At 39.0% G+C, this 14689-nt stretch overlaps 1 protein-coding gene across 2 annotated transcripts in view; it reads right to left on the bottom strand.

Moving 5' to 3' along the window:
• Positions 1–827: 827 nt before the first annotated feature.
• LOC139749926 (uncharacterized) overlaps positions 828–14689 on the bottom strand; it is a 342839-nt gene continuing 328977 nt past the window's right edge. For both annotated transcript variants that reach the window (XM_071664343.1, XM_071664344.1), the window contains 5 exons: positions 14375–14561; positions 7491–7563; positions 4292–4386; positions 3774–3909; positions 828–1164 (listed from right to left, as the gene is read on the bottom strand). In XM_071664343.1, the coding sequence (XP_071520444.1) occupies positions 1039–1164; positions 3774–3909; positions 4292–4386; positions 7491–7563; positions 14375–14561 (617 nt within the window). In that variant the 3' untranslated portion in view covers positions 828–1038. The remainder of the gene's footprint in view (positions 1165–3773; positions 3910–4291; positions 4387–7490; positions 7564–14374; positions 14562–14689) is intronic.

The raw sequence follows: 14689 nt of genomic DNA, 5'->3' as shown, positions 1-14689 counted from the left end.
GAAAGGTTAACAAAGAGGATATATGTGTCAGAAGTGAAGAGAACAATGACAAGTAGGAGACCAAACTGGAATTGGAGGGATGGAGTAAAAAGAATTTTGACTGATCATGGCCAGAACATGAAGGAGGGGTGAAAAGTGTGCATGTAGAGTGGATTGGAATGGTGTGGTATGCAGGGGTCAATGTGCCTATTTCCTCATCTTTTTCTAAATTTTCTACTGATCCATCTCTCTCTCTTCCCTTATCTGGTACCAGTCAAAAGTCATCTCTCTCCATTTTCAGTAATAGATACCAGTCTATTTACACCCTGACTATAGATGTCACAGAACCTCCTGTAATAATAATCTCCTTGTATTCTACAACCCTATATAATAAAACCTGAACACTATAGGAGCATTCTTCCTTGTGTTAGCCCTCTTATGAAAAACTGAATGGAAAATCAAAGAATTTCTTATACAATGTGCCTAATGGTTTCATGTCTTTCATTAAATTTCTTCTTTTGATTAGGCTTTCATTATCCGTTTTGAGAATGTTATCTGGGTGATACTTAAGAGCTATTGTTTAAACATTCTCTAGTTCAGTTCATATTCTAGGACTCTGTGCCCTTGCCTAAAAATTTACAGAAAATTAATGAAAGTATGCAATACAGAAACAATGCACAATAATGTATGACTCCCTCCACAACTTTTGCCAGTTTTATTTGACTACCACATCATTAAAAACCATCAATTACCTGTGATAAACTTCATGCAATTCCAAAAATCATACTTCATTTTGTGTTATATTACTGCATGAAAGTTTCATCTCAGAATATGAAAAAATACATATATGAAGAACAAGGACTTTTCACTTCCACAGTTTATTTCTAATTTTAGATCCATCATCTATCTGACATAGGTAACAACAATTTCATTTTATTAATATACTTTATGGCCTACAGATCATGTTCATATTCATAAAAGTACTATTTAAACAATGTAACAGTGATGAATATCAATCTTCCCTGATTTAATGGAAAACAATTAATATTTCTATGAGCTTCAAGTAGAGGCACCTCCATTCAGCAGGTTGAGGTAGGACTCTTGCAGGGAGAGGATGGAGGCAGTGAGGGCATTACCATAAGAGCTGTCCACACCTTGTACAGTATCCCACCAAGATTCTGATACCTATGAAAAATCACAAAACAATTACCATCATCATCACAAAGAAAGTATGCAGAATAGAAAAAAAATGTAATTATAGAGATACGCATCTCTGCTGTCTTAATTCCTTTAAAAAACAAATGCTGATTCTCTGCATTGGTTCAGTATATATATTTGGTTGTACATCTCAAGTTTATTTATGAATTTCAAAACTATATGAGGAATTCTTAATTTTTTTCACTTCAGGTCATAATTTCCTGAGTTGCCTGGAACAGATAAAGAATGCTCTAATTTGCTCACATCCACTCTAGTTGTCCAGTATATTCCATCAAAACCAGTCACTTATCCATAGCCAAGCACAAAAGATCTTTCAGTGGTTTTCCATAACCACTTCATATGCCTTGGTTTAGCTCACTGACAGCACATCATATACCTGATCTTATATATCTCTGTATCTTATCATTCCAATTTACTCTATCCCTTGCACACCTCTCATCCTCTTGCATGTTCACTTCCCTATAACTTAATGTGCCTTTCACTCCAACCTTCATCTCATATTTGGTCTTTTCATTTTCACTGCTCCCTCCACTTCTGGTCAGTTACTCTTTATTCATCCTCTCCACATGTCAAATCCACTTCAGCAAACCATGTTGAACTCTCTCACTCATATTCAGCTTACTACCATACTTCTCTCATATATTATGATTCCCCACACACTCAACCCTCCTCACCCCACATATGTAGCTCAAGCACATCATTTCTGACACATCTATCCTCTTCTGTTCTTTCCTATTTACAGCCTGTGATCCACATCCTTGTAGAACTGTTGGAACTATCATACCATCATACATATCCATCTTTGCCCTAACAAACAGTTACCTCTCTTTTCCATGTACTCCTCAGTGCACCCAGCACCTTTGCCCCCTCACCCATTCTATGATTCACTTCAGCCCCCAACTACTGTCATGTCCACTTCCACTTATCTAAAGCATTTCACTTCCTCTAGGTTCTCTCCACTCAGACACATAACCAACCTCCTAAAGCTCGTAATATTACATTTATTTTCATTAACATTTATCCTTCTCTTTTCACATACTCTCCAAATCTCACACGTCAGATTCTGCAGTTTCCCACTCAGTTCTACCAATGGGGCCATGTCATCCACAAAAAGAAACTGACTCATCTCCCAGACTCCCCACCTCATCACTCACATACAGTACTGTAGTCCTGTTCCACTCTCCAAGACCCTTGGATTTACCTTTGTCATCACCTCATCCATTAATGGATTAAACAACTATGGTAACATCATACATCCTTGATGGAGACCCACCTTCACCTGGAACCACTCTTCCTCCTCCTCCTTATTACACACACATGTGTATTACTCTATGAAAAACACCTTGCTGCATCTAGGAACTTTCCTCTTACACCATATATTCATAGCAACTTCCACAAGGAATCTCTATGAATGGAAATACTGGGATGTGTCAAAAAACAAATGAACAAACAAGGTTTCTTATTTTTCATCAATTCAATTTGCAGTATCAAATACCCAATTTCCCTTTCCTTTAATTATAAAATCACTAAACAGGGCATTTGTAGTTTTTTATTCATCATACATTTTGTAATGATGGCAAAGGAAAATGTTCTGACATTTGTATTCCACTCAGGAAGGTACCAAAGCTTATAACTAAATGACATTTTCCCATTTTCCAAAGGGGTACAGGTTGCCATGCTTCATTCATGGTGAATAGTAAATTCATCCATACGTCAGTATGTGAAAACTTGGTGTTCCATTTGGGGTGGCCAGTAGAGGCTGGACTGTGATTATGAAGGAATGTGCGAGTGCTTTCACTTCAAGCTTACTCATGGGATTGGATGACTACTTAGTATTCTTACCTTTAATACTATAATATATGTTTTGTAAAGTCCTAATTTTGGAGCACCACAGAAGTAAGTACCAGTAATGGATTGCTTTTTCACGTAACATGTAAAATATAGTATGGTAAATCTAAGTTTCTAGAGAAAATTAGGCATGGTCATCATAGGTTTCCTTAAATTTTCTCTTACCTCTGTGGTACCTCACATTTTCCTATATCACCAAAGCCCTCTCCCTTGTCTGTTTTAGTAAGCAACTGCAATAATTTTTTGTGTAAATGTAAGGCAAATTTTCATAATATTTAAAATGAGTATCTTAAATTCGTTCTTATGATTAACTAGAGCATAATTTTCTTAATAAAGTTACCTATGCTGCACAGCTGACAAACATTTTAAGTACATATTGAATATTTTCTAGCATACCAATTGAAATGTGAGGTATTTTTGTATGTGTTTTTTGTCATGAACAAATAGAGATTTGTATAGGATACTAATGGTCTGAAAAGTAAGCTGGATATTTCAACAGAGATGGGAAAAGTTAGAACCTCAAATGATATCTGCTGATGTTTCCTAAGAGAATATCAGATGATGTCAACCATTATATAAGGGTTAAGACTACATCAAGAAAATGCTCTCTCATATGCTCAAGAGCCTTTGCCTGTAGGTGAGAAAATCATATAGCTAATATTTACTGCATTAGTTACCAATGAGTAGAGAAACATCTTTGTAATGATATATCAAAACTAAGTACTTACCAATATAAGAACTGGTTCATCAGCCTTAGAGGTATGAATGATATCACCAATTGGCACAGGAACCATTGGAGCATAGACATTCACAGATACATTTTGTTTCACATTGTGAACATACAGTTGAGTCACAGCAAACCAGCTGTAAAAATGTAAACATCAGATTAATGTAAGTTAGTCCAATATCAAACATCAGTTCAGTATAGCTGTTTTTACCAAAGGAGCATACGTATCTAATTTCATACAGTGACAATAAAAACTACTGAAAATAATATAAACACAATACAGAATCAAGGAATTTCTAGCATAAATCAATAGATTGTCAATGCATTTGCATATAATACATATAGAATATTCATAATTATTCAGTCTATGCAATCTTAAAAGTTGCTTGTTGAATACATGGCAGGATATGCATATGCTTACTTTACTTACGATGAATCCTAAAATCTTTTACCAAAAAATAGTATATCTGAGATGCTAAGTATCTGTATACACATTACTAACAACAACAGGCTACTCACCTAGAAGGAGCAATCTCGACAAAGAAGTCAATCCCCATGAAAACATTTTGATCACTTTCTAGCTCCTTGGATAGTCTGGCTTGGTTTTCACATTCCTAAGGCAAAAATCAAACAAATAGTATCACTCATATCATGGTAAAAAGTAATGTTAATGGATACATAATGGACCTTGAAAAATTTCTAGCAACAGTTCATGACAGTTTGATACAGAAGGTACTGAACAACTGTACTGGAAACAGAAATTGGAGATGGTTATAAAGAGGATTGTATGTAACACTAGAAAAGCCACCATTCTCTATACTGCTTCTTACTCCTCATTAGGAATACACCACAATTCTAGTTTGATACAGAAGGTACTGAACAACTGTACTGGAAACAGAAATTGGAGATGGTTATAAAGAGGATTGTATGTAACACTAGAAAAGCCACCATTCTCTATACTGCTTCTTACTCCTCATTAGGAATACACCACAATTCTCCAGTGTCTGAATGTTGACAAGAAAAAAGTTTCCTGACATCTATAAAGAAAGTTTTATACAGGCATAAGTCCACAAAGCCTTGAAAACTTGCTCTTCATAGCCTCTTCAAGGCTAAGAACTACTAAGGATACAGCTGAACCTGGCCAACAATGACTACTCCAACACCAGCATGTCAACCCCAGTATACCACATGATTTCAATTCACTATTCCTTGCACGCCTTTCACCCTCCTGTATGTTCAGGCCCCGATCACTCAAAATCTTTTTCACTCCATCCTTCCACCTCCAATTTGGTCTCCCACTTTTCCTCATTCCCTCACCTCTGACACACATAACCTCTTTGTCAATCTTTCCTCACTCACTCTCTCCATGCGACCAAACCATTTCAATGCACCCTCTTCTGCTCTCTCAACCACACTCTTTTTATTACCACACATCTCTCTTAACCTTTCTTTACTTACCCGATCAAACCACCTCACACCACATATTGTCCTCAAACATTTCTTTTCCAACACATCCACCCTCCGCACAACCCTATCTATAGCCCACACCTCGCAACCATATAACATTGTTGGAACCACTATTCCTTTAAACATACCCATTTTTGCTCTCCGAGATAACGTTCTCACCTTCCACACATTCTTCAATGCTCCCAGAGCCTTTGCCCCCTCCCTCATCCTGTGACTCACTTCTTCCATGATTCTATCCGCTACCAAATCCACTCCCAGATATCTAAAACACTTCACTTCCTCCAGTTTTTCTCCATTCAAACTTACCTCCCAGTTGACTTGTCCCTCAACCCTACTAAACCTTATGACCTTGCTCTTATTCACATTCACTCTCAGCTTTCTTCTTTCACACACTTTACCAAACTCAGTCACCAGCTTCTGCAGTTTCTCACCCAAATCAGCCACCAGCACTGTATCATCAGCAAACAACAAGTGACTCACTTTCCAAGCCCTTTCATCAACAGCAGACTGCATACTTGCTCCTCTCTCCAAAACTCTTACATTCACCTCCCTAACACCCCCATCCATAAACAAATTAAACAACTATGAAGACATCACGCACCCCTGCTGCAAACCAACATTCACTGGGAACCAGTCACTTTCCTCTCTTCCTACTCATACACATGCCTTACATCCTTGAAAAAACTTTTCACTGCTTCTTGCAACTTGCCTCCCACACCATATCCTCTTAATACCTTCCACAGAGCATCTCTATCAACTCTATATGCCTTCTCCAGGTCCATAAATGCTACATACAAATCCATTTGTTTTTCTAAGTATATCTACCTTGCTCATGCAGGATATGGTGAGCATATATGAAAAAGAAAAATATACATATCTGCTACCCAATCATCAGACACATACAACAGTCATTCAAAATACTCATTCCATCTCCTCCTCACTTCATCCCTAAATGTTGCCATTTACTCCTTTGTCCCCATCACCAACGTTCCCATTTGTTCTCTTATGTTTGAACATTATCAACCTCCTTCCAAAACATTTCATTGTTCCTATAGTACACTGATATTAACTTATCCCAGCTCTCATTTGTCCTCTTTGTATCCCTGGCACTTTGTTGCTGACTTTCCTGCCACTTTTATACATCTAATCATTTGCATTTCTTCAATGTAGGCACTGCCCATACACCTCTCTTTTCTCTTTCTCTTGCAGCTTTCTTCTTCATCCCGCCACTCATTATTTGTAATCTGCCCATTTCCCAAATTTTGCTTGATACATGCATCTCTCTCACATGCCAGCACAGCTTACCTAAATACCTCCCATTCCTCACTCATTTCCCTTGCTTCATTTACTCGTAACTTTTACCAATCTATACTCAATCTCTTGAGGTGTTTCTTCACATAACTCTTTTCCAAGCTCACTTACTTTCACCACTCTACTCATTCATAATGTTTCCTCTTTTCCAAAATCCTCTACAAATCTTCATCCCTTGCCCCAACAAGGTAATAATCAGAGAGCTCACTAGCTGCCCCTCTCAGCACATTAACATTCAAAAGTTTCTCTTTTCCATACCTATTGATTAACATGTAATGCCCAACAACCATCTTTCCCTCTCATACATATACTTGAGTGTGTGTGGCCCACTTTTAAATCAGGTATTATCAATCACTAGCCCTTTTTCAGCACACAACTCCACAAGTTGTTTACCATTTCCATTCACATCATTGAATATCCCCATGTCCCTTATTCATCACCCCAACTGCCACATCACTCACCTTCTCATATGAATCACCCATCACTACTAACTAGTCTCTTACATCAAAACAGCTGATACAATCACTCAGTTTCTCCCAAAACACTTGCCTCTCATGATCTTTCTTCTCCTGGCCAGGTGCATAAGCTCTAAAAATCACCCATTTTTCCCATTCCACTTTTATTTTTAGTTACATCAGTCTGGAGCTCACTTCCTTATATTCTTTCACACACTCCCACATCTGCTTCAGCAGTAGTGCAACCCCTTAGCTTTTGCCTTCAAACTAACCCGACTTTACTCCTACAACATTTCCAAATCATTCTTCCCCTTAACCCTTAAGGTGTTTCACTTAGAGCCAGAACATGCAGGTTTCTTTCCTCAAACAAACTCTCCTTTTTTTCTCATTTTTTTCATACTTTTTTTGCTGTTTCCAGTAATTTTAGGTGTCATAATGATTCTAGCTTTATCAGTATGTTTTATCATAATATGGTATATGTTTACCTCTAATGCCTCTTGAGCACCAGACCAATTACGAGTCTCATTAGGAGCCCTACAACCAGTCTTCTCCAATAATCTGAAATGGACAAAGATGGAAGGAATTATATTTTCATATGGTATATTGTTCCCAGGGAATCATTTTGAATGCAACTGCATTCTGGTGGTAAAGTCATGTGTATACTTATTTGTACATATCCCTCCCTTGTTATGAAGATCATTTCAAAATAGCGCAAGACCCTTAATTCCAAATATGCAACTACCACAATGCAGACACCCAAAACATATTCATTTGCCCTGCACTCTCTCATGTAAACACACACACACAATATCACCAGACTTTAAGACTTGTGGTTCTAGCCAGTAGTTATGGTCAGCTTTCTGAGAGCTATGGTAGCCCCAAAGAAGAGGCTATCATCTCAATCTTATATTCTTCCCACCAGACTTAAAATTTCCAGTCTCATCTATAAGTACTTTATTTCATACTCAGCCAGTTACAAATGTCCACTATTCTGTTGCTGAAGAAATGTTTCCTCAAGTTCTAAACTCTCTTTCCTCACTTTCTGTTAAGTCCTCTTTTTATAGAGACATTTCAGATTCCAAAGGACTGGTGTAACTTAAATAATCATAACATTCTCCTCATGAAATTATATAGTTTTTATGGTTTTTCTTATCCTCCTTTTCTTATAATAGGCAAACTTAGTGTTTTTCTTATCTCTTCACAACTCATTTAATTCACTTTTAATACTACAGTACAGAATTCCAGTGGAAGAGATTCTGTTCAATACAAGAAAGCATACACACACACAGTACGCAGAATCTGGATCTAAACACAAAGCAAAAACTGGCTAAAACACAACACTATAACAATCACATACATTCAAATTGCTCCATATTTAAGGTAAATGTCAGCTATTAGGGAAGTTAAGAGAGATTTTCATAGGTTCAGGTAAGTCCTCGAACTGTTTCACTAACTTTTACATTAAAATACTCCACATCTCCATGAATTTTGTAGTCCTCCCCACTATCATATTTTTTATTACAAGGTTGCACAATAGCATAATATATATTTGGTACCCATTTAATCATTATCACTAAGCAGTCTTTTCCACTTCCAAAACATACTTTTGTGTGCCACTCAACATCATATTTACCACTTCAAGAAAGGACTAGGCCTTTCAAACATGGCTACAGAATTTTATTATCACGAGAGGCTAGTGTTTCGGGAGCAGCTGAGTGAGTGTCTGCAGGGGGACTGGGTATGAGTGATGGGTGATTTAAATGCAAAGGTGAGTATTGTGGCAGTTGGGGGTATAATTGGTGTACATGGGGTATTCAGTGTTGTGAATGGAAATGGTGAAGAGCTTGTGGATTTGTGTGCTGATAAAACACAGGTAACTGGGAATACCTGGTTTAAAAAGAGATATAAATAAATGAGAGTTGGGGTGAGAGAGTATCATTAAATTTTAGGGAGAATAAAAAGATATTCTGGAAGGAGGTAAATAAAGTGCGTAAGACAAGGGAGCAAATGGGAACTTCAGTGAAGGGCGCAAATGGGGAGGTGATAACAAGTAGTGGTGATGTGAGAAGGAGATGGAGTGAGTATTTTGAAGGTTTGTTGAATGTGTTTGATGATAGAGTGGCAGATATAGGGTGTTTTGGTCGAGGTGGTGTGCAAAGTGAGAGGGTTAGGGAAAATGATTTGGTAAACAGAGAAGAGGTAGTAAAAGCTTTGCGGAAGATGAAAGCCGGCAGGGCAGCAGGTTTGGATATTAAAAAAGGGGGTGACTGTATTATTGACTGGTTGGTAAGGTTATTTAATGTATGTATGACTCATGGTGAGGTGCCTGAGGATTGGCGGAATGCGTGCATAGTGCCATTGTACAAAGGCAAAGGGGATAAGAGTGAGTGCTCAAATTACAGAGGTATAAGTTTGTTGAGTATTCCTGGTAAATTATATGGGAGGGTATTGATTGAGAGGGTGAAGGTATGTACAGAGCATCAGATTGGGGAAGAGCAGTGTGGTTTCAGAAGTGGTAGAGGATGTGTGGATCAGGTGTTTGCTTTGAAGAATGTATGTGAGAAATACTTAGAAAAGCAAATGGATTTGTATGTAGCATTTATGGATCTGGAGAAGGCATATGATAGAGTTGATAGAGATGCTCTGTGGAAGGTATTAAGAATATATGGTATGGGAAGCAAGTTGTTAGAAGCAGTGAAAAGTTTTTATCGAGGATGTAAGGCATGTGTACGTGTAGGATGAGAGGAAAGTGATTGGTTCTCAGTGAATGTAGGTTTGCGGCAGGGGTGTGTGATGTCTCCATGGTTGTTTAATTTGTTTATGGATGGGGTTGTTAGGGAGGTGAATGCAAGAGTTTCGGAAAGAGGGGCAAGTATGAAGTCTGTTGGGGAAGAGAGAGATTGGGAAGTGAGTCAGTTGTTGTTCACTGATGATACAGCGCTGGTGGCTGATTCATGTGAGAAACTGCAGAAGCTGGTGACTGAGTTTGGTAAAGTGTGTGAAAGAAGAAAGTTAAGAGTAAATGTGAATAAGAGCAAGGTAATTAGGTACAGTAGGATTGAGGGTCAAGTCAATTGGGAGGTAAGTTTGAATGGAGAAAAACTGGAGGAAGTAAAGTGTTTTAGATATCTGGGAGTGGATCTGGCAGCGGATGGAACAATGGAAGCGGAGGTGGATCATAGGGAGGAGGAGGGGGCGAAAATTCTGGGAGCCTTGAAGAATGTGTGGAAGTCGAGAACATTATCTCGGAAAGCAAAAATGGGTATGTTTGAAGGAATAGTGGTTCCAAAAATGTTGTATGGTTGCGAGGCGTGGGCTATGGATAGAGTTGTGCGCAGGAGGATGGATGTGCTGGAAATGAGATGTTTGAGGACAATGTGTGGTGTGAGGTGGTTTGATCGAGTAAGTAACGTAAGGGTAAGAGAGATGTGTGGAAATAAAAAGAGCGTGGTTGAGAGAGCAGAAGAGTGTGTTTTGAAATGGTTTGGGCACATGGAGAGAATGAGTGAGGAAAGATTGACCAAGAGCATATATGTGTCGGAGGTGGAGGGAACGAGAAGTGGGAGACCAAATTGGAGGTGGAAAGATGGAGTGAAAAAGATTTTGTATGATTGGGGCCTGAACATGCAGGAGGGTGAAAGGAGGACAAGGAATAGAGTGAATTGGATCAATGTGGTATACCGGGGTTGACGTGCTGTCAGTGGATTGAATCAGGGCATGTGAAGCGTCTGGGGTAAACCATGGAAAGCTGTGTAGGTATGTGTATTTGCGTGTGTGGACGTATGTATATACATGTGTATGGGGGTGGGTTGGGCCATTTCTTTCATCTGTTTCCTTGCGCTACCTCGCAAACGCGGGAGACAGCGACGAAAAAAAAAAAAATAAGTATATGTAAGTGAGCAGGAGAGATGGTCAAAGGGCATTATTAGATTACATGTTAATTGATAGGTGTATAAAAGAGAGACTTTTGGATGTTAATGTGCTGAGAGGGGCAGCTGGTAGGATGTCTGATCACTATCTTGTGGAGACGAAGGTAAAGATTTGTAGAGGTTTTGAAAAGAGAAGAGAAAATGTTGGGGGAAAAGAGAGTGGTGAGAGTAAGTGAGCCTGGAAAGGAGACTTCTATGAGGAAGTACCAGGAGAGACTGAGTGTAGAATGGCAAAAGGTGAGAGCAAATAATGTGAGGGGAGTGGGTGAGGAATAGAATGCATTTAGGGAAGCAGTGGTGCATGTGGCATGAGAAAGGTTGGAGGTGGGCAGATTAGAAAAGGTAGCAAGTGGCGGGATGAATTAAAGTTGTTAGTGAAAGAGAAAAGAGATGTGTTTGGATGATACTTGCAAGGAATAAGTGCAAATGACTGGGAGATGTATAAAAGAAAGTAACAGGGGTTGAAAAAGAAGGCAAGTGAGAGTTGGGGCGAAAGAGTATAATTAAACTTTAAGGAGAATAAAATGATGTTTTGGAAGGAGGTAAATAATGTGCATAAGACAGGAGAACAAATGGGAACATCGGTGAAGAGGGCAAAGGAGGAAGTGATAACAGGTAGTGATGAAGTGAGAAGGAGATAGACTGAGTATTTTGAGGGTTTGTTGAATGTGTTTGATGATAAGAGTGTTTTGGTCAGGGTGGTGTGCAAAGTGAAAGGGTCAGGAAGAATGGCTTGGTTAAGAGAAGAGAGGTGGTGAAAGCTTTATGGAAGATGAAATCTGGCAAGGTAGTGAGTTTGAATGGTATTGCAGCTGAATTTATTGAGAAAAGGAGTATGCGTTGCTGATTAGTTGGTAAGGATGTATGTGCGTATGAATCATGTTAAAGTGCCTGAAGATTGGAGGAATGCTTGTATAGTGCCATCGTACAAACACAAAGGGGATAAAGGTGATTGTTCAAACTACAGGAGTGTAAGTTTGTTGAGTATTACTGGAAAACTGTATGGGAGGGTACTGATTAAGAGGGTGAAGGCATGTACAGAGCATCAGATTGGGGAGGAGCAGTGTGGTTTCAGAAGGGGTAGAGAATAAGCGGATCAGGTGTTTGCTTTAAAGAAAGTGTGAGAAATGATAAGAAAAACAGATGGATTTGTATGTAGCATTTATGAATCTGGAGAAGGCATATGATAGGGTTGATAAGAGATGCTTTATGGAAGGTCTTAAGAGTATATGGTGTGGGACGTGAGCTGCTAGAAGCAGTGAAAAGGTTTTATCAAGGATGTAAGGCATGTGTAAGAGCAGGAAGAGAGGAGAGTGATTGGTTCCCAATGAAGGTCAGTCTGCAGCAGGGATGCATGATGTCCCCATAGTTGTTTAATTTGTTTATGGATCGGGTGGTTAGGGAGGTAAATGCAAGAGTTTTGGAGAGGGGATGAGAGGGCCTGGAAGTGAGTCAGTTGTTGTTCGCTGATGATAAAGCACTGGTGGTTGATTCAAGTGAGAAACTGCAGAAGTTGGTGACTGGGTTCGGAAAAGCGTGTGAAAGGAGGAAGTTGAGAGTAAATGTGAATAAGAGCAAGGTTATTCGGTTCAGCAGGGTTGAGGGACATGTTAGTTGGGATGTAAGTTTGAATGGAGAAAATTGGAAGAAGCGACATGTTCTAGATATCTGGGATTGGACTTAGCAGCGGATGGAACTATGGAAGCGGAACTGAGTCACAGGATGGGGGAAGGGGTGATGGTTCTGGGAGCAATAAAGAATGTGTATGTACATATGTGTGTATGTGAGCGGATGGGTCTTTCTTCATCTATTTTCAGCACTTCCTCGCTGACGCAGGAAATGGCAATCAAGTGTGATAATATATGCACTGAAACCACAGCCCCCTATCCACATGACCCTTTGCTCCAGTCCTGCAATTAAATCTCTCGTCATCTGATACATGTACTACAGAAATTCTTTCTTCTACTTCCTCATTTTCCTCTGCACATTCTTCATGATGATCTTTTTTCTTCTCACCTTGCTGAACCATCTCCATGATTTCTTGATCAGTTGGTTGATATAAACAACAGGCTCATAATTATCAATGTTCATCCATTCCTCTAGGTTTTCCTCTGTAATCTCTTTGGTTATTGCTGACAGCACCGCCCCGTTGGCAGATCCACAAACTAATGGTGGCAGATTTATAATGTGCTGGACCACAGAGTGCTGGATTAAAGAGGTACAACCTGTACAATACATAGTGACGATTGAAGGAGTTAATTCACTGCTTTGGATTCATGATCTAGCAACAGGGGAACAGTGATGGATTCATGCAAGAAGATCCTGTCTTTAGAGACAGATGGTGAGTAAGCCACAGCTTTTACTTCATGTTGAACACATAGGGAACTGTGCTTTCTGTCTCTTTCTGACTTTCTTAGATTCCTGGCCTTCTCTGTAAGATGTAATAGTTTTCCATGAATTTAAAAACTCCTTTAATATTTCTGCTTGCACAAAGTAGCTAAGGAATAAGATTATTTGCAACTAGTGTGGTAAGCCATTGTCTTATAAACTTTTATTTGGTTCCATACAGATGTCAGATAAAAGACAGTGATGTAAATACTGGATTTTTTCCTTTGTGAGGGGGAGGGGGGCAATGTCAGAAACAGATGAAGGACTACTCCATTTGCTTAAACCTACTCTTTAAGTGTCATGTATAATGTGCAATAACCAGAGCTTTCCATCTAAAATCAAGCCCCACAGACTATTCCTCAGTTTCCCCTTGCTACTTCATGTCTTGATTTAGGCCACTGACAACCTGTTGCACCGCATATACCACATCTCTCCAATCAATTCTATACCGTGCATGCCTCTTAAGCTCCAGAAAGTTCACGCCTCATTATCTCAAAGCCTCTTTCAGTCCTGTCCTTCCATCTAGTTTTTGATTTTTCCCTTCCATTTCATTCTTCAACTCCTGGTACATATATCCTCTTAATATATCTCTCTTTACCCATCCTCTTAGTATGTCTACACCATTACTGCACATCCTGGTCAGCTCTCCTCTATTACAGTATTATTCTGTACTGGATAGGGGAGAAAGAATACTTCCCACGTATTCCCTGCGTGTCGTAGAAGGCGACTAAAAGGGAAGGGAGCGGGGGGCTGGAAATCCTCCCCTCTCGTTTTTTTTTTTTTTTTTTTTTTTTTTCCAAAAGAAGGAACAGAGAAGGGGGCCAGGTGAGGATATTCCCTCAAAGGCCCAGGCCTCTGTTCTTAGTGCTACCTCGCTAATGCGGGAAATGGCGAATAGTATGAAAAAAAAAAAAATGCATTTTTATAAATAACTGGTGTAATGATGTCTTTGATTCTCAGCATCTTCAAATATGAGTAAAGAGTGTACCAAGAGCAAGGGCAAAAGGATGCTGTCCCTAAAGTTAAACATAATATGAACAAATGTGACTTACCTGGTATTAAGTCCTCCATTCTGAAGCACCTCCAAAATTCTATTACCAATCCTTTTTGAATTGGCTAATACAGCAAACTCCTTTCCTTTTAAACCTGAGAACTGAAAGTCAGGAGATGGTATGGGTTCAGGAGTAGATTCTAAGGTTCCACCATCTAAACCATATGATCTTTTGTTGACAATAGTGTCTGGAAAGGAATATCAAAGAATAATGTTCAATACTTTTAGGAATATCATCATTATCAAATTCTAAATGATGATGCAATAACAACATTAAATCCCTGAAACAATACTGTATAAACTACAGTTTTCGCAC

Source organism: Panulirus ornatus, chromosome 8 (genome assembly GCF_036320965.1).
Source record: "Panulirus ornatus isolate Po-2019 chromosome 8, ASM3632096v1, whole genome shotgun sequence".
NCBI classification, from domain to species: domain Eukaryota; kingdom Metazoa; phylum Arthropoda; class Malacostraca; order Decapoda; family Palinuridae; genus Panulirus; species Panulirus ornatus.
This window is presented reverse-complemented; position numbering and strand designations above follow the sequence as displayed.